Genomic DNA, 21,516 nt, shown 5'->3' with positions numbered 1-21,516 from the left:
CTCTCTCTCTCTCTCTCTCTCTCTCTCTCTCTCTCTCTCTCTCTCTCTCTCTCTCTCTCTCTCTGTGTGTGTGTGTGTGTGTGTGTGTGTGTGTGTGTGTGTGTGTGTGTGTGTGTGTGCGCGCGCGCGCGCGCGCGCAAGCGCACGCGCGTATTTTAATTACTTAGGAAAACACATCAGATGCAAACAGAAGTGTCACTTCGTCCGTTCTGCAAATGTGTGTGTATGTGTGTGTGTTTCAAGAACCACAGAGAAAAGGAGTGGAATTGCTCTGACAGACACTGACGGGAGAGAGAGAGAGAGAGAGAGAGAGAGAGAGAGAGAGAGAGAGAGAGTGTGTGTGTGTGTGTGTGTGTGTGTGTGTGTGTGTGTGTGTGTTGGAGGGGGAGATCCTTTGTTTACTCGTAAATTATATTTTCTCTCGGTTTCATTCCTTTCCTGATATCGGTAAGGCTTCTGTGTGTGTGTGTGTGTGTGTGTGTGTGTGTGAGAGAGAGAGAGAGAGAGAGAGAGAGAGAGAGAGAGAGAGAGAGAGAGGAGGGCGCCGTCTGAGGAGTCTTGGCACGTGCTTGGGAACGTGTGCCGGAGGGACAAGGCACTGAGAGGCATGTGGGAGTAGTGGTGGTGGTGGTGGTGGTGGTGTGGAGCGTGACAACAGAACAGTCTCCGTCAGCTTCCCGCACCCTGCAGCCTCCGCCCACACGCAGCAGATCAATGCGGCGCAGCGGTGGCCAGCTGCCCCGCTGCCGCCGCCACCGCCGTTGCCGCCTCGTGCTTGAACGTCAACAACTGATAAGGACGAGACGCTCTTCCTGACGCCACCACCATCACGACCACTTCCGCCACCATTGCCACCACCTTCATCATTACCACTCACCGCTGTCATTGTCCCCCCACACGCGAGTTCTTTGCAATTTCTCCTCCTCCTCTTCCTCCTCCTCCTCCTCCTCCTCCTCGTCTTCCTAATTCTAACTGTGATCCTTGATATTGTCATCGTCACAAGCAAGAAAGACGACAAAGTCAGAAAAAGGCCCGCTAAGTGTCTATTGCATTGAAGGATCATCATCATCATCATCATCATAATCATCACCATTATAATCAACAACAACATAATTCTTCTCTTTTTCATGACATGCCCCTGCACCTTCCCCATTAACACTGCAGTACCATCCAATTCACCACCAACACCAACTCCTCACCATTATCACCACCACCACTACCACCACCTCCAGCAACAACAACAACAACAAACAAACAAACAACAGTGCCATAACCACAACCACAGTCATCACCATAACCACAACCACAGTCATCACCACCGAACGTTTACCCTTACCACCATCACCACCATCACCACCACCACCACCGCAATAACATTCTTTCTCTCTGCCTCTTCATCGCGTCACCACCAGCCCAGTGGCCATTGTGCTCAAGGCATCGCAGGTGTAGAAGCTGCTGCCGCCACCACCAGAATCACCACTTCCTTTATACTCATCACCACCACTACCACCACTACCACCAGCACCCTCGCACACCACCATATCCCGTCACTATTCACCACACATCATGACCACTATCATAATAATTATTTGCTGTTACTTTTTTTTCTTATTACGGTTTGCCGGACGGTTTGAAGCAAATTAAATCATTATCTCGTCACTCAGTTTTATTGTCATATTTATTGTTACTGACTTTTTCAGTGATCATACACCACTTTCACATTTCACTTACTTAGAATTAAAATTATGCAGTTCGCTTATGTGCAAAATATCAAATACGAAATAAAGATTCATGAAGATGAGTCTCGCATTGTTATAGTAAGTAGTTCAAAATAATCTCTTATTAATATTACAACTACGTTAATTTTATATTACTCGAATGAAATTCGTAATAAAAATAACTGCCACTAACGACTTCCTTGCATTCGTAAATAGAACATTTTTTTTTATTTTTGTATATCTGGAAAACAAGAAAAAAAATGGAAGAAGGAAAAATGTTTCCGTCGGGGTCTTAACAAACCGACGCCTTCCACCAAGATAAAGGACGCGAAAATGAGTCTTGTACAAGTAGACGTTCCCTGCATACCCTCACGCGGCTTTTCCTTTCCGACATTTCCTTCAAAGCAACTTAAAGCAGAAAGCGAGGCAGGCAGAGTGTGTACTGGGTCTTTAAGCGCTTCTCTGTTTGGTTTTAAATGCGAGCAAAACATGAGGAGGAGAGGGAAAGGAAGAAGAGTCACCCTTGCGGAGAGCACTATGAAGAGGAGACTTAGACAGTGGGGACGATGGGAATTCGAGGAAGCGAGAAAAGGAAAACAGTAACATGATGCAAAAAATGTAATACTGCGATAGTTCTTCTAAGAGATTGAGACAAATAAACTGGTAGACAAGAACAGAAATATAAACACACTGTAGGAGAAAAAAAAAAAAAAAAGAAACGCTGAATTCATACACACGGACGAAAAAAAAAATAAATAAAAATATTCATGCATAGTAATATAAATTATTAGAAAATCAGAATGTAACAACACCGACATGGAAATTTTAATATCATATTTTAGTTGGCAATGTGAAGCCCCATTGACCCGCCACAACGCCGCACATTTTTCATCACTTCCGCACTGCAGCAATTTTTTTTTTTTTTTTTTTTTTTAATGTCATAGATTCGATACTTTCAAGTACCAGACCCTTCTTGGCGAGATCATGTTGGTGCGGCAGTGACGTCATTCCTTGGTAGAAGTTTGTGCGGGACGTCCTGTTGGAGGCCGCGTCCTGGTGCCTCTCACTAAATCACTCACGGTCCCGCCTTCCGCTACTCCCGCCACATGAAACCCCTGGTCTGAGTCCTTCCTAATATCATTCCTTGGCTTGCTAATGCCGATGTCATCCGCATTTAAGTATTCTTTCTCTCTTAACTTCTTTATTCTTTTTTTATTCTTCCTTTTTTTTTTATTTGTGAATTTGTCGGCTTTAAAACAGTTGTAGAGGCCAGCCTCTTCCCAACAGAGGATGAAGTGAGTTCAAGAGCATTGTCTCGGGTGAGGCACGCCTCGAGGGATGCAACGGTGGCAGTTCCGGATACCTCCAAGGGCCGAAGAGGCAGCTTCCGCTTATCTAGGCCACACCGAAGGGTGGAGCCTGAGGTTCTTAGAAAAACATTAATACTAATTGTTTTCAAAGATTTCCGGAAATCCTCTTCGCTTTTTTAAAGAACTTAGATACGCGTCTGTTGGTCACTAAAGGCTAGGCCAGCAGCCTCCGCCATCCCTCCACCCTCGGCTCTGAACCATGCCACGGGCAGCATAACCTTACATAATAAGAGAACAACAAACTCGTCCATGGGGAGCGGACCACTTCCCTATTACTTTTAATGCGAGTATTGGGATGGTCGCTCCTCTCACCTCCTCACATGCGTCGGACCTACGAGCTTCACTGAGGTTTCGATTAGCATTCAGCCACCACTGGGGGGTACACATCGAGGCATGTCAATAGTCAAAAGTTTTTCCTCGGCATCAATAATTGACGTCACCCGGGTACTATCCCGCTGTGCATCCTGTACACTTAAGGGAAGTGTTTATTACGGTGTTTCTAGCGTCCCCTTCCTTCACCAAGTCATCCAATCCTGCCGGTATGATTCATACAGAGGGGGAAGAGTGACACGACCTTGTTCCACTTACTCTACACTCCATTCTTCCTTAAGATGCTAACAAATGACATCCTCGACAGTAAACAAGTGAACCTTTAAAGGACAGGATCCTTCACACTCCTCGGTGTCGACGAATCTCGCTCACTCCCAGGAAACCGCTGGGAAATGCGTTGCGGGTCATGTCCAAGAAACTTCCTACGACTATCTCGAGTGTACCAACTAGCCCGCTTAACAGCCCCTATTGGCACCACCACCGCCACCACCCGTCCGTTGGTTGAGTGGCCTGCATCATGTGGCGCCTCTTGTAAGTCTGCCAAGGTAACCGGTACTAAGTCTTTGATTTCACGAAGCTCTAAATTTTGCATTTGAATTTCGTTTACAAAGTAGGAACTAATACTTATTTAACAACATTCTTTAATATTTATACCCTCGGTAACAAATTAAGAGTCATATGACAAGAATTTAATTTTGAGGGGATTTTTATTGTTGCTCATATGTTCACGTCTGCAAAATATTTTACTTCTGGTAATACGAAACCACGGAATTACGTTCCCTCATGAAAAAATTTTGCCCTTCACGTAACGCTCAGCATGACAACACCAACAAGAGTTCTACACATGTATATCATATCCTTTCTGAACTCGATGATTGTTAACCTTCAAAATTTAAAAGGTCAAAATCATGTGCGAACTGTCTATTCCATCAGTGTGTCTGTCATCACGTATATTCGGCAGGATGTGTAGCACAATCCAGTCTCATGAGCCGCCATCCTACACAGGTAATGACGAGTTACGCGCATTGCACTCAGATCTACTCCCATTGCCGCATTCGGAAGTGTTATTAACGTTAATGCAGATGGTTAGGGGCACTGTGTTTATTGGAAACATATGGTCCTGTGTCATCACGGAACTTAAATTTATCTCTGCTACTCGGTAATGGAGGAATATTAATCACGAGACAACAGTCACAAGCGCCACTGTTCTCCCTTTCCAAATGAGTACGACATGGCCAAGGGGTTTTTATTGTCTGAAGGAACGATAGAGAGGGACTGGAGAGAATCGTTGTCCCCAAGATGAGCCAGAACAGCCATCAAAATGTTGGGCACGTGGCAGGAAGGGCACTGCTGACGTCATCTCGAGAATAATTACGAGGGTTAAACAATGTACGTCTGTAAGCGTGAAGGACCCTTGGGAGAGCGACAGGACAAAGCCCATGGATATTTTTTTTTCGACAAGAGGAGCGCGTGCAGAAGCAGGAGGAGCGGGTCGTTAAGGGAGGGATTAGAGTGGAGAGCTGGGCTGGATAGGGATTTGACACTGGGTGGAATATCACAAGAGAGATCCAGGTCGAAGTGACGACCCTAAAGGGACTCAGAGAGAGAGAGAGAGAGAGAGAGAGAGATTCTTTTCATTATAATGCATAAGAAAATTAATTTCAAATGAATATAACAATGCATGAGGATGAGAAGAATTGTTAAGGAATGAATAAAACACGTCAAAGGGAATATTCCTCACCCTTCGAAACTCCACATACAGACTCCTAGCAAACCTGTTTCCTGGATGAGATCGAACCGTCGGAGGAATAATCGCACTTCGAACTCCTTAAGCTTTACTTGTTGCCTTTAGTTTTCCTTTCTACACATTACCACTGTAGTTCCTAGCAGTGGTGTTGCTAACTTTACATAGTCGTTTGGTAGGAATGGTGTTAGTCTGTGCGTCAAGGATGGCCATCAGGTCTGGCTTATTGATATTCATAACGCCTCCTTCGACCTTGTGGGATAGCTTAGCTGGTATGTAGCTGGCCATCTCTTCCTGACGCTTGTCTCCGGGCAGCAGCTGTAATGGCTTACGTAAGATTCACAGATGTGGCGCGGCTCTGCAGTTCACCTTGGACTTGTTATTCGAAGACGTTTATGAACGATAGTTATCACAAAGATATTTATTATTGTTATATATTCAGTTAATTTTCTATGACAAATAACGATAGGAATTACAACGACAAGTATTTTCCTTGTACCTGGTAAGTCCTAGCATCCTAATTGTGTCACTAGAGGGTTGATAAGAGATGCAGTAGCCTGAGTACGACTATTTATAGTTTGTTCAGATATTCTGATCTGTTATGTAGTTGGGAAACATTTTCTCGTCACGTGCCAGCTCCTCACCGAATGCCAAAGAAGACCACAGTAACAATGTTGAACTGGTGCACAATACGACGACCACACTGAGGAAGCATTCAAAGAGAAAGTTTACTTTGCCACCAAAGGTTACCGAGTCAAGAAACTCTTTCCTCCACCAGATTAGCGGCACCGGCTGGGTAAGCTCAGCCTCAAGGATACATCGGCTCCTCTTTATTACTCAGGCAGAGGACGACACATTAGGCATATTCATCATGATATCGTGTTACCTTCCGTGGCGAGAATTAAGAGCAGACCACAGGTATACTGGTGATGATGACCGGTTATAATAGATGTATCTATGATTATGATAATAATAATAATAATAATAATAATAATAATAATAATAATAATAATAATAATAAGTGAAGTAGGAACCTGTTTACTCTAATCATACAAGAGTCAACTAACACACCTAGCCGCTCGCCTCCCTGGGCCACCACAGGTGCGCGGCGACCGTGGGATACACGACAAGAATGTAAATGGAGGGAAGAGTTGTTATCAAACCAAGAAACAGACTAAATGTTTTTACTAAGTATCCTTCTTGAAGAAGGTGCGTTTTTCGCCTTGATCTTGTAGCGCCGTTGCCTGAAGAAGCGGCCTCCTCTCTTCATCATTCATTCAAGACCAAATCTTCCATAAATTCTAAGACAAAGTTTGTCAGTTAAGTCAAGATGACAAAGGAGAAAGTCCTCAGAACAGACCTAATAATATTGTTCGTCGCCGCATTAATTAGGTTTCTTCTTCTTCTTCTTCTTCTTCTTCTTCTTCTTCTTCTTCTTCTTCTTCTTCTTCTTCTTCTTTCTTATAATACTGTAACAATTAAAACTTCCCGCACTACCTGGAGCCACACCTGACAAGTTCAGCGGTGACAGATGGTATCGCACCATTAAGGCAGTATGGCAGGGCGGGGAGGGAATTAAGGAGCGGTCGGTGTAGGCCTCCATGCTGTAGGCTGGAGTTTTTTTTTTTTTTTTTTTTTTATGTAGGAGGGACGCCGGCCAAGGGCAACAAAAATACAATAAAAAAAGAAAAACACTGAGATGCCGGTCCCCGAATAGGGCCCAAAGCTGCAGTCAAAAACTAAATGATGTGTCTTGAAACCTCCCTCTTGAAAGAATTCAAGTCATTAGAAAGTGGAAATACAGAAGCAGGCAGGGAGTTCCAGAGTTTACCAGAGAAAGGAATGAACGATTGAGAATAGTGGTTAACTCTTGCATTAAAGAGGTGGACAGAAAAGGGGTGAGAGAAAGAAGAAAGTCTTGTGCAGCGAGGCTGAGGAATGAGGGGAGGTATGCAGTAACCAAGATCAGAAGAGTAGTTAGCATGAAAATAGCGCTAGAAGATAGCAAGAGATGCAACACTGCGGCGATGAGAAAGAGGCTGAAGACAGTCAGTTAGAGGAGCGGAGTTGATGAGACGAAAAGTTTTTGATTCCACCCTGTCTAGAAGAGCGGTACGAGTGGAGCCCCCCCAGACATGTGAAGCATACTCCATACATGGATGGATAAGGCCCCTGTACAGAGTTAGCAGCTGGAAGGGTGAGAAAAACTGGTGGAGACGTCTCAGAACACCCAACTTCATAGAAGATGTTTTAGCTAGAAATGAGATGTAAAGTTTCCAGTTTAGATTATAAGTAAAGGACATATCGAGGATGTTCGGTGTAGAAGAGGGGGATAGTTGAGTGTCATTGAAGAAGAGGGGATAGTTGTCTGCAAAATTGTGTCGAATTGATAGATGGAGGAATTGAGTTTTTGAGGCATTGAACAATACTAAGTTTGCTTTGTCCCAATCAGAAATTTCAGAGAGATCGGAAGTCAGGTGTTATGTGGCTTCCATGCGTGAACTGTTTACTTCCTGAAGGGTTGGACGTTTACGAAAAAGTTGTGAGAGCTCTCATCCCAAGCATGAACCAGATGGAACTAGATGGATGAGTCATAATGCCTCACACAAGACATGCACCAGAGGCAGCCAAGCGAATGCACTGAAGTCTTATTATCACCAAGAACATGTCCTTGGGTGATCTTGAGGCAACATTAGATTTTGTCTTATGCCGATCACATTGCTTTATGTGAAGATCATCGTTGTGTTAGAGGAGTCCTCAATTAACAATGATGTATTGAATTTTCCTCGGTAAAGAAATTTATTAATTAAATGGAAACAATTTCATCTTTTCGGGAATATATACTTTTTTTTTTTCACAGCAGTCTCTCATCTTCACTGGCGGCGTGATATTTGCGAACACTTCCCGTACCCCGCCCGCTACGTGCAGCGGCTAACAGGCTGTAACGTTGAACATAACAATCTTAATAATTCTGCAATGGAATATTACACACAATGCCACACCACGAGTCTTGTATTTGGGAAAGAAACATTAATAAAAAAAAATACTGAAAACTGTAATGATCAAATAACTAAACAAGGCGGGACTCGCGTGGGGCCTTAGCGTGCAACGACCTGGGCGTGGTCCGAGAGGCCCAGAGGAAGGCTGCTCGCTGAAATGACAGGTGACTGACCGGAGAGGTTTCAGGAACCCCGTACACAGAGAAACTTTATTATTATAGTGTACTCGTATGTTGTCCTTCCACACACACACACACACACACACACACACACACACACACACACACACACACACACACACACACACACACACACACACACACACACTCCAAGCTCTCTGCGGGAAGGGAATAACTGACTATCACACACACACACACACACACACACACACACACACACAACGACACCCTTGTACCACCACTCTCTCAGATGCAAAAAATAAATAAATAAAAGAATAAAATAAAAAGGTAGCCGCTTCATTCCTACCCTTCTGGATATTTTCCTGTAAGGCTTTTAAAGACCCAACACCACGTTGACAATACCACTGGAGCTGCGAGGCAGACCGCTCAATGCTGGGCTGGAGGGAGAAGGGAGGACGACACAGAGGACGGGGCAGGTGAGAGGAGAGGAGAGGAGAGGACTAAGAGAGGGGTGAGAGGAAAAGAAAGGTAGTCTGGTAGGAGAGGACAGTGAATATAGGAGGAAGTTGAGAATATCGATGAAAAAAGAGGAGATGCGGATAAAGGAAACTGAAGTGCACCAAGGGAACTCGTCAGCTGATCCCCCACACGCAGTAGTCTGGAATAAGGTGCATCAGAGGTAGCAGAGGGACGGAGGGGAAGGAGAGGATGGTTGGCAAGAAGGGATGAAGGAGAGGACGGCTGGAGGGACTGGAGTAGGGACAAGAGTTAGGGCTAAAGATGCAGTAAAGATAATCACATGCTAAGGAAAGAGAGAGAGAGAGAGAGAGAGAGAGAGAGAGAGAGAGAGAGAGAGCGTGTACATGTACCCAGTACGTCTCGAGCGTGAAGGTGAATACTGTAAACAAGAACATTTCAGTGGACTCTCTCTCTCTCTCTCTCTCTCTCTCTCTCTCTCTCTCTCTCTCTCTCTCTCTCTCTCTCTCTCTCTCTCTCTCTCCTACTTACTGTTTCATTCAATCGATGTTCTCCTTTTCCTTCTAGTTTTTTCTTGCTGTTCATCTCCATTCTGTCATTTCTCTATCTCCTCCATTTGGCAAACTTTCAACTCGGCTTGCCGCCACCGGACAGTTTCCAGCGAAATTGGGAAGGAAAAATATTTGTTTCAGAGGTATATTTCATTGCCTGCGGGACACGGGGAACTAAAAAAAAATAAATAAATAAATAAAAAAAAATACTTGCATTGGTGATATTGAGTGTAGAGCGCAGAGAGATAGGACGGGATATAGAGTGTTGTGTTGTTGTTGTGACAGCGAGAAGGGAAAGGCGATATTGAGGAATCATGATAAATGGATGGAGTCAGTGCCAGACGGGTCAAGTCACTATAGAATTTAATGTAGAAACAATACAATGAAAACAAAGACATTAATGTTCAAGAAAATAAGAAAAGAAAGACAAATAAAGATTCTTAATGAATATAAGGAAGAGGAAGTATGAACAATGGTGAATGATGACGTGAAAAAAAAATGTACTTCAAGTCTTAAAAAAACATCTTGTGGTTGACTTGTAAGCCTTGAAGGCTCTTCACTAACTCTGAACAAGTTATCAGAGCACGTCACCGTCCTCCTTCCTTTCCTACACCACTCCTCCACACTTCTTGTGAAGCTGGCTCTCTCTCTCTCTCTCTCTCTCTCTCTCTCTCTCTCTCTCTCTCTCTCTCTCTCTCTCTCTCTGATAGGTCTCAGAAAGAGAGAGAGAGAGAGAGAGAGAGAGAGAGAGAGAGAGAGAGAAGCACACAACAGGAAGCAGGTGACTCAGGACGACGGTCTGGCTCTAGCACCAACATTCCCCACAGAGAAATTGTCCAAGGTGAATGCCGCCTGTGAAGTATTACACTTGGAAAAAAAAAAAAAAAAAAAAAGCCTCGACAATTATGCGAGTCGCCATCTTTTCTAGGTGTGCAGTACATGACAGCGGCAGCTGCTGGACGAGGCTAGCGGCCAAGCGCTGCCGGCAGGTGTCCTGGGGAATATGTAGTGTCAGTCCACTTGAACCGAGTGCAAAATAAGGCATCGACTCGCTGGTATTGCCATAAGAAAGAAGAAAAAATACCGAATGTTTTACGCAATAAAACTCCTGTAAACTTCGCACTTGGGCTTAAGCCTCACAAAGTCACAGCTTTCACTCCCATATTAAATACTCATTAAACTGAGCCTGTCATCATTTGCCTCGCCAATGTAATCAAACAGTAATCTTGTCGATTTAGGCAACAGAAAGATGTCATGTCCCCCTCTCTGCCTCCAGGCCCCCGCCACCGTGATCGAACCTACTCAGCATCGTCTGTTCTGCCACGACCTTAGAAGCTGAGCTAGCCCTGAGCAGGGAAAGCCAACCATTAACGCATTTCATTTGCCTACTATTTTAGTACTTTAAATAATCAGTGTCAATAAGTGTGTGTGTGTGTGTGTGTGTGTTACACATTCCGGATGCGAAATTAAACTCTCTCTCTCTCTCTCTCTCTCTCTCTCTCTCTCTCTCTCTCTCTCTCTCTCCACACACACACACACACACGCACACACACAGAGTTGTTCACAGTCTTCATGAGTGCAACAGTATTACAAGAAAAATTGATTTCAAGCACCCAGCGCATGTGTATCCCCGAGCATCCCTGAAGGAAACTTGCTCCCCTGTCAGCATGATTGCCCCAAATTTTTAATATCATTTCCATCATTCGTGGAAACGCAACTCATATATTGATGAAACTGATGATTGTTTATCTTTATTTTTTATGTGTTTTGTACTGCCTCTCTATAAATCATGAATGTTACATCACTGACCCCTTCAGCGCCGCCTACTGTTACATTCCTGCCGCAGATACGGATGGAGGAATCCCAGATCCGGGCGTTGGTGGCAGCGGCGCGTCAGGTTCTCCTGGAGCAGCCCACCCTAGTGGAATTGGAGGCGCCTGTCAACATCATCGGGGATATCCACGGCCAGTTTAACGACCTACTGCGGCACTTCGATAAACTGGGATACCCTCCTGACCAAAACTACCTGTTCCTTGGGGACTATGTGGACAGGTGAGTGGCGCACCTGCCCCATTCATTGTGTTTGTCTTCTTACAGACATCTATTATTATTGTTATTATTATTATTATTATTATTATTATTATTATTATTATTATTATTATTATTATTATTATTATTATTACCATTATTATTGTTGTTGTTGTTGTTGTTGTTGTTATTATTATTATTATTATTATTATTATTATTATTATTATTATTATTTTTATTATTATTATTATTATTATTATTGTTAGTTATTATTATTATTATTATTATTATTATTATTATTATCATTATTATTATCATTATTATTGTTGTTGTTGTTGTTGTTGTTGTTGTTGTTGTTGTTGTTGTTGTTGTTGTTGTTACTGTTGCTAATATTATGTATCATCATTATTATCACTATTGAGACAAGATATTATTGTACACTATCTTACTGTCACTTGCTGGTAATTGATTAAATCATCTTTCCTTCACAAAACAGAGGCAAGCAGTCTTTGGAGACCATCTGTTTAGTCCTCGCCTACAAAGTCAAGTATCCCAACAATTTCTTCATCTTGAGAGGCAACCATGAATGCGCCTCCATCAACAGGTAATACTTGCTGCTATTTTGGGTTTACTTTTACCTATATCTCACATACAGATATGTATGATAGGTGAGATTTCCAATGTACACATTATTCTTATTTTGAAAAACACAGCATCTTAGTCTCGGTAGCCCTAGTACTGTATTAGTAAAACCTGATCTTACTCTTACAGAATATATGGATTTTATGATGAGTGCAAAAGAAGATACAATGTTAAGCTGTGGAAGACTTTTACAGACCTCTTCAACTGCTTACCCCTCGGTGAGTGCCCCATGCTGTGTAATCATTGTCTTGATGAATCTTCTGTTTGTTTACTGTGGTTCTTGCTCAGCTAATTCTGATATCTCTATACAGTAATTTGGCATTGGAAATGTATTGCAATGTTATAGATAAGTATTTATAGGCAAATCAAATTCCTCTAGTGCAATAGGATATCACAGTCAAATCCAAAGATATTTTTGGACATTTCATGAATATAATACTTCACCACACAGCGGCATTGATTGAGGGCACCATCTTGTGTATGCATGGTGGCCTTTCTCCAGACCTTCACAATCTTGAACAGGTAAATACACCACTTGCCTCTCCAACCTTGCTCTTCTCTCTTGTCCATGTTGTGCATGCTTTCATCAGGCAGATATTTTTACTCACAAGATCATGAATAATACATGTCATACAGTGGTGATAACAAATAAAACATGCATTATTTCCATACCTTATTTAAATCATTTTATCCACAGCTGAGAGCAATTGAGAGACCACTGAATGTTCCTGACTCTGGTCTAGTCTGTGACATACTTTGGGCTGATCCAGAGGAGGTAAGCCTTGCAACACCTGCTTATTTGGTAATGTTGCAGTCACAATGGACAATTATCAGTCATCATGTATTCTAGAAAAATACTATTTAAAAGATACATTGCATGAATATTGAGTTCATAATACTTACTGACCTTAACAGAATAACCCAAGAGCTGATCATCAGATTTTCTAATTGCCTTTGACCTGCACCCCAAGTACATGTCTCTTGCGCTTTGCCACAGGATGTGCGAGGCTGGGCACCCAATGACCGTGGGGTATCCTGGACCTTTGGAGGGGACGTGCTCAGGGCCTTCTTAGAGCATCATAACCTAAGTCTAGTCGTGCGGGCTCACCAGGTATGTACAAAGCAACTTGCTTCTTGAGTGCTAATGAGAACAGCTATTATTATAATTGACAGTGTGTTGCCTATTTGTGTAGTAGCAACACAACTTGAAGGACATATTTATGATACAATTGTCTGCTATCACATCATTACATGTCATTTACTGCTTTCATTTCAGGTAGTTGAGGATGGCTATCAGTTTTTCGAGAAGAGATCATTAGTAACATTGTTTAGTGCTGCCAACTACTGTGGGGAGTTTGACAATGCTGGGGCAGTGATGGGTGTTAGTGAAGACCTCACCTGCTGGTTCAACATCTTACCTGTGAGTATCAACCACACCTCATTCTGATGGTTGAGTGATGGAAATAAAAGAAGTTTACATTTCTAATTTCTGAAAGGCTTCAAGAGAGTGACTGTAACATCATACTTGAAATAAAAATGGTGATTTTCATGAAATGAAAGGCTTTGTATTTCATGAATAATACTTCTTCATATATACAATTACCTCATGAAGGTGTTTTTTCCTATTAAGGGCCATTTATGAGATCAGCAGAGTGTGGATGTTAAAGCTTTTACATGTCTTACAATAATAATAATGTCTTACAGTAATAATAATGTCTTACAATAAATTTCATTTAAGTTTGAGAAAGAAATTTATTATATGCATGTATGTATATTTACAAGATATTTACCATAATGTTATATGAATGATATTGTTGCATGTAATCAAACTGTTAAAGTCACCAGCACAATTTACAATTAATTTTTTTAGATTTCATCCTAAACTGATGTGATTCCTTTGCTTCTCCCCAACAGCCCGATCGCCGACGCACTTACATCAAGAAATGAATGATGGAGGTCTTGTTAAAGTGAGCATTCTATTTGTGGCTGTCACTTGTCAAGTCTTCTACATGGCAGCATGACAATGGCACTTCCAGTAGATAACTCCAGTACAACACATATGTGGAAAGCTGGAGCTCCCTATATCCTCCAGACATTAACTGAATGTTGAATTTTGATAACAGAGTTCTTTTTTTATGGATTACCTGAAGCTTTTGTTGCCTCTGCTACTACATTTCTTTTCCTTTTTTTTTTTCAGTAGCACTACAACTCTGGTTTGGGTGGGCATGGCTGTTATGAAGACAGCACATGTCGAAGCTTTCATGAGGACAATATCATTAACATCTTGTGGCTCAGTTTTATTAACTGTACTGATACGAAGAGTCAGTGTCCTTCTTTGTAGATATATTTTCAGTCTTGGAGGATGTTCATCTTTATGTGGAGTAGACTGACATAAACCAAAGATTTATAAGTTTCCATATAGCTGGTCAGTAATTTAAAGTTTTAACTTTAAATATGTTTTATCTTTGTCCTGAATGTATTTATATGAATGTTCAGATAGAAGGATAATTAGAGAGACCAATATTACAAATCCCTCCAAAAGAAACTTAGCAAACCAGTGTGAAAGCTAAGCATTATGGTTGCATGACTTTGGACTGTTTTATAGTTCAGATGTTCTTCCTTACTCCTCAACTCCTCTGAATGCAGTGAGTACCAGTGGGTCGTCCCAAAAGCTGAGTGAGATAATGCCTAAAGAAAATTATTATTGTGTAATGTTTACATAGAATTACAATTATAACAATTTGAAACTGTTTAAATAGATTTATTAGCCAACCAATAACACTATAATCAATGCACATTTAGCATTTACATTACATCTGAAAATTTTTATAGTTATGTCAATAAAAGATTTTTCTACATTCCACAGCTAGATTTGTCTTCCTGTAGGGATGTGATCCACAGATACTTTAATCACTGATCATACAATAAAATATTTCTCATTCTTGTATTTGAATTACCTGTCCTAGGAGCCACATACATTGGGATGACCCATACATAGCTACCATGGATAGATCAGCCTGAAAGCCATTGTTCCAGTCTTATTGCAATGTCATTGTTATGCAATGGCTTCAGCAGCAAGCAGTTTTTAACTAGATATGCCACTTAAAATTTATATATATACTTTACTCCAATCTACTTCATAGACACAACAGAATAATATTCTAAATATGGTTGATGACTACTGCACATAACTGAAGTCTATGGAAGGGGTCTACATGAGATCATACATATTACAGAATGGAAAGACAAGAACAGTTATGTCTGTGTTTATGAGTTTAATTTATGTATTTGTAAGCAAGAATTTCTATGTTTGTTCATTATATATATATATATATATATATATATATATATATATATATATATATATATATATATATATATATATATATATATATATATATATATATATATATATATATAAAGCTTCACTATACTGTACTTTGTGTGAAGGAAAAACACATCCCTTTCACAACTGTAAGGTTGTCTGCTATCTTTCTTACCTGTGGAGAGATATGCAAAATAAATAAGTAAATAAATAAATATTCATTCAATCTGTGCCATACAGCAGCTGCTCTTGTCCTATATTAGCAGACATAGGTATGGCAAATTACTGAAACCCAATGTTTACCTTCCTGTGGGTTGTCCTGTTTAAGATGGGAAGGTCTGGAACTGATTTATCTTCCATATGAAGGTATTCCACTTTGCCTTTGGTAACTTCATGGAGTTTTCACTGTACAAAGTCCCATCATTGTTGAGCTCAAGAGATTTACCTAAAGCATGTACTGTACATACATACTACACTAGCTAGGAATATCGGAGAGAAAAGTTGTCATTTATAGAGTTTTCAAGATTACTGTAAATTCAGTACCATTGTTTCAGTTCTTTATTTGCATACCTACATTAATGCACGATTTAAAGGCAGAGTTCACCACTGATAACAGCTTTTATATATGCACAATACTGGCCTTATCTCATTACCCAAGCAAGAGCATGGTGAGCTGCTTGGACAGGCTGCTTTCATTCTCTTATTATTTTTTATTTGTTGGTATTAACAGACAGTTTGGTGTGCACAATGCAAACCTTATGTATAATCTATGTCACTATCCTTATCAATACAGTCTACTCATTATCATTATACCATTTTAACCTTTGGATTCAAAATTAACATGTTTTCTTGTGAATTATGATAACTTTTATGCAAGTTAACTTATATTAGTTATATTACCTTTCTATTTTAATTTCACTATGTTACTGACTCACAAGTGATCAGTTATCACATCAGTGTGTTTATTATTTTAAAGAATGGTGAATTTAGCCTTATTTTTTCATGGCTCATTAAAAGACACAGCTGGAAACATTAAGAGAGAATTTATAGAAATACATAAAAATTGCATCTGGAAAAAAACACATTTAAAAAAATAAAAATTTGCAAGATCAAAATACATACTAAAAACCTTGCACACCTATCTTTTACTCACACAAAATGCACATGACACTTTCTGTATGGTAGTATAAGTTAAAAGTAATACCCTTTGGGTATTACACATACCCTTTGGGTTGATACACATACATATGTTTTGGAAACACATACATAACAAATAATAATTAAAACTGTTTCCATAGTTATTTAAAAAAATAAATAAAATTGCAGTTCATCAGATTATGAAAGAGCTATTCAATTTATTTATTCAGTTTGTAATTTTAGTAGTATAATTCACTAAGCTCAGATATGGTGACCAAAAGATTCATGATAATTGTTATTTCTTTATGATATACCAAGAGCATCTTGTTAGAGAAGAATAGGTGCAGTATTGTATTCTTTCCTGTACTACAACTTAATAAATCAAGTTTTACATGCCCACTGTTTTCTTGATAACAAAATATAAACTGTACTTTTCTAGCAAGGCTAAAGGTTTTGTTTTGTATTTTAGCACTTTCTGTGACCATTTTAGTCTCTCTTTCTATGTCTTCTAGGAGTGATGGGAAACATGCCCTCTGTTCCTCCAGTCTTCCTTTTTCCAGGTTGGAGGATTCACAGATGTGTCAGAATTTTCATTTAGGAAAATTATGCTTGCTTCTTAGGTGAGGGATATAACTTCATAACAAAGCTCACTTGTGAGTAAAACTGTATATTATCAGTTCAACTCAGTGAGTATTCTATATTCCCACTATATTTTCCTCTTCAGTGGCTACACAAGGCAGCCTTAGGAATGGCAATGGTAATGGTTACTACTCATAGTATATCAGGTCAAGCAGATCTGGATTCTAATCATGACAATCCTAGAAAGACAGCCTTGATGTAAGGCAGTGGCTAGTGTGATAATCACTGGCCTTGGATTGATGATGGTGAGCTGTTGTAGACTAACTAATCATAAAACATTAATTGTTGATGGTAAACCATGATGTGTATTTTAACAAGTAAGAGTCTCAGGGTCATGCTCAGGATAACACTTTGAAACAGTCACCTGATGTGTATTTTTTTTTTTTTTATTGCTGCATGCATTTTCAATTATCTGTTTATGTTTAACATCTTTAAAATTTATGATTACTGAGATCATGAAAGTGAGAAGATTCAGTCATATACACCTGAATTTATATTCATTGATATAAGTACATTATGCTTTCATTGCACAAGTCTTGTGTGCTGCTCAAAACAGAATACCAACTACATATGCTTGAGACTTCCACTAATGAATTAATGAAAGAAGTACAAAGGTTTTCAATGATATTATCATTCCTTTCATTCACAGTAACATACAAGCATACTGTAATTGTCAATGTGCATAATTTATTTAAGTCAGTGAGTCTGAGATTTATTTCCTTTCCCAAAAAAGTAGGTGTTAGGATATCATGACTTCAGCCCTCACTACAGTATGCTCCATGTATAATACCTGTGGTGCAGTCACCCTGTAGGCTTAACTCTATAGCCAGCCAACCAGTACATGTTTCCATATTCCCAAGCTGTAGTAGAAGGCAACTTAAAGGAACATAGCAAAGGGACTGAGCATGAACCCTTTATTTGTATTTTTTATTATTCTTGCATTGACAAGAGATGTAACATTCTCTCTCTCTCTCTCTCTCTCTCTCTCTCTCTCTCTCTCTCTCTCTCTCTCTCTCTCTCTCTCTCTCTCTCTCTCTCTCTCTCTCTCTCTCTCTCTCTCTCTCATCCAAGGGTGATGTTGGGATGGTGACCTTATCACTTAATCACCTTATTCATTTTCATTTTGTCTAATTCATAATGGGAATTAGCAGCTATAGCTGAGGTTAATTTTAGTGACTGACTAATGACTGTCATAGAGCTTTAACTGACTGTAGTTTAGTCAAGTTTTGCAAAGTAATCATAGCTGCCTAGATGATGGGGTGGTTTTGTCTTGGGGCTCTGGAGAATATTAGGTGTTCCCACAATGCTCACATTATATATATCTTTCTAAGTTACCTGAGTACTCCAGATGACTTGTGGGTAATAGCATCCTTCTAATGAGCCCCTTAGTATTCTGTTCATGGTGTTCCCATTATGTGTGTTGTTGTGGTGAGAATTGATGGCATTGCTTTGATATAGCCCTGGTGTTAATATTTGTAATATGGGTTTGCTGTGGTCACAATCAACTCATTACATGTCCCACCTGTATCCTTGTGAGGTAGTTGGCCTTTGCTGTGCAGTAGTCTCTCATGGCCAATACATTAGGTATATATAGTGTCTGGTTGTTGGTTGCTTCTACGTACATACATGTTCTATAAAGCTTTAGACTTTAGGATTAGAATGTTGTAGGATCTGTTAATTGAGGATGATTTGTTGACAATCTAGAAAATGCAAATATTCAGAAGGTGGATAAATTATATTGAAATCAGAAATTTTAAAGTAAATACCAAAGTAAATATAAAGTTGATGTTAAGCACTGGACAGTGTCCCACTCTGAAGTATTGGTGTTTGGTCATGTACAGTATACAAAGGAGATGTGGTGTAGTAATTCTAGCTGAGCTTGTGTAATAGGTTGGGTCCATGAAAATTGCAGTGCTTAGTAATCAATATTAAATTTATTATTAAGTTTATCTTCAGTATCTTAATGAGAACACTGTGCATCATCAAGATAGATGGTACTGATACAGGAAACATTATTATGAATTCACTATAATATAATATAAAATAATTTATAAATTATATATTAACTTAGCATGCCAACTGATAAGCACTAACACTGATCAATTATAAAACTCCTTCTACCAGTTATTGTAGATGATAGTCAGGCTTGTACCTCAGCACAGCACCATGCCTGGACTTGCACATCCCTTTTATTGTGGATTTCTTTCTTGCCAGGAAAACCTTCATAACCATACATTGTGGTACATGCAAAGTTAATGTTAAAAAAAAAAAAAAACATGGTAACTGCAGTACAAACTTTTCAGTAGATTATAACCAAGCACCATTCCCGACTGCTATCTTATGTGCAAAATAAAACTTAACATAATCACATTTGGCAGTAAAGTTAGACTCTAAGTTCTCAATTTTACACATACTTAAAAGAGTATTCTATTTCAGATGTGCAACCTGATGTTCTGCTGGTGGCGGGATATACAGGGCCTGAGGTACAATTGTATGTATGGTCTTGTCTCTGTATATAGATTTATCCAGTATTTCCTTTTGTTGTTATATACTGCTTGTCATAATCATCTCTTCTACTATTCCATTAGAAATAATGTGTATTTACACTTTCATGAAGGAAGTAGTACATCTTTGTTATTCATACTTTCTTCCCATTTCTCTTTATAATAATAGATTTTTTTTTTCTTATACTTATAATTATTTAATTAATTTACACATTGTAATTTGGTTTCCTCCTTGGCAGCTACACTTCCTTTAGTCTTTCCTAACATGTGGTGCTAAATTATGGTATCATCCTAGTTGCTGTTTTTTGTACTGTTCTCCCACCCCCCCCCCCCCACCCTTTTTTTTTTTTTTTTTTTGCATGTTCCTTCTTATGAGGGAACTTCAAAGTTCAGTATTTCTGGGTTTTGATCTAACTTATATGAAAAACTGGTCAGCAAATATGTTACACTAAAAATGTGAAGGATAATGTATGCTATTATGCATGACTACTTGCTTATTGAAAACACTATGCAACAAAATTTCATTTTTTGTTTTGTCCTTAGCCCCAAACCATAATTTTCCAGTTATTTCCATCTAAACAAAATAGAAAAAAGTTATTTTGATCCTAAAACTTTGCTTTTGTGGTTAGAACAATGAATTTACATTTTTGCCTTATTTCATTATAGTATGGGTTACTGTTGGTTTTCATGTCAGGTAAAGACCTTTGCACAATCTCAGTTGCTTATCTAATTGCTTTTGAAATATTGCAAGTAAGTTAAAACAATGAAGGAAAGAATATAAAGTGTCATCAAGATTTTTAATTTTAATAAGATCATTCTTGAACTGACAGATCTAGCACAAAATTTCTCATATTTAGAAGAATTTACTTACATTTCAGAAATCTTCTCAAATCTTCCGAAATGCTCTACCAGATACTTTAGAAGTTTGTAGAACATTTTATAGCATTTTATTCAATGTAAACATTTCCAGAATATTCTAGAACTTTCTAGAATACAGTAGAAACATGTAGAACTACCAGAACATTTCTAGAATGATTCAGAATATTCTAAAGTAGGTTCAAGAATATTCTAGAAAATTGAAAAGATTATGAACACATTCTAAAATTGACTAAGAATATTCTAGAGTACTGCTTGATGACCAATCAGCTCTGCTTTGGCTGTCTGAGAAGACACATCACAAGAGGTGAAATGGCATCAAGAGACTGCAATCATTCTCCAGATGCATTCTGCTACATATGTGATCAATTCATCAAGACAAGAGCAAAGAAATTATGTGACAACATCTGGAAAAATGGTGAAATTTTGCTATTTTGGGGCAAAAACTCAATTCTAAAAGCCACAAAGGCAAAGTTTGATAGGAATGATGGACATTCTCTATTGTTTTGCAATGAAAAGAATTGAAAAATAATACTTACTTGTCAAAGACAAAAATCGTGTTATAGTGAAATCTGAAATAAAAGAAAAATGTATACAGTATAAGATAAATAAATCAATGCAAATTATTTGGTATTTTAACATTTATGTTGATTTTCAAAAGGCCAAGCAAAAAGGCAATAAGATAAAGAAATTGGACTTCATAGCAAAAATTTTCCACAAGATAAGGAGAAACTCTAAATTGTATTTCAGTACATAAAAAGCAAGAGCTGTGTAAAGTGAGAGCTGTTATCCTCAACTTTATGATGTGCCAACTTTTGTATTTTTCCTATACTTCATATTCTACCAGTGATGGTGCTGAGCTTGAAGTGCATTGACATTAGAACATAAGGAAAGATAAAAAAAAAATTAACAGGCTTGCATGTGGCAGTCCATATATAAAACACACCTACTTATATCCACCTATCATCCTTATCCATAAATTTCTTTTACAACTCCAAGTGACTTGGCACTAATAACTTGATTACTGAATCTACTA

General features: G+C 39.2%; 1 protein-coding gene across 2 annotated transcripts in view; it reads left to right on the top strand.

Moving 5' to 3' along the window:
• LOC135103644 (serine/threonine-protein phosphatase alpha-2 isoform-like) overlaps nucleotides 1-14,935 on the top strand; it is a 15,742-nt gene extending 807 nt beyond the window's left edge. The window contains exons 2-10 of one of the 2 annotated variants that reach the window (XM_064010196.1): nucleotides 11,176-11,381; nucleotides 11,854-11,961; nucleotides 12,129-12,217; nucleotides 12,451-12,521; nucleotides 12,697-12,774; nucleotides 12,997-13,110; nucleotides 13,276-13,419; nucleotides 13,914-13,966; nucleotides 14,197-14,935. In XM_064010196.1, the coding sequence (XP_063866266.1) occupies nucleotides 11,176-11,381; nucleotides 11,854-11,961; nucleotides 12,129-12,217; nucleotides 12,451-12,521; nucleotides 12,697-12,774; nucleotides 12,997-13,110; nucleotides 13,276-13,419; nucleotides 13,914-13,946 (843 nt within the window). In that variant the 3' untranslated portion in view covers nucleotides 13,947-13,966; nucleotides 14,197-14,935. Of the gene's footprint in view, nucleotides 1-11,175; nucleotides 11,382-11,853; nucleotides 11,962-12,128; nucleotides 12,218-12,450; nucleotides 12,522-12,696; nucleotides 12,775-12,996; nucleotides 13,111-13,275; nucleotides 13,420-13,913 lie in introns of both variants that reach the window. The other variant, XM_064010195.1, reaches the window with a different exon arrangement.
• Nucleotides 14,936-21,516: the final 6,581 nt, after the last annotated feature.

Source organism: Scylla paramamosain, chromosome 9 (assembly GCF_035594125.1).
Source record: "Scylla paramamosain isolate STU-SP2022 chromosome 9, ASM3559412v1, whole genome shotgun sequence".
Taxonomy (NCBI): Eukaryota; Metazoa; Arthropoda; class Malacostraca; order Decapoda; family Portunidae; genus Scylla; species Scylla paramamosain.
This window is presented reverse-complemented; position numbering and strand designations above follow the sequence as displayed.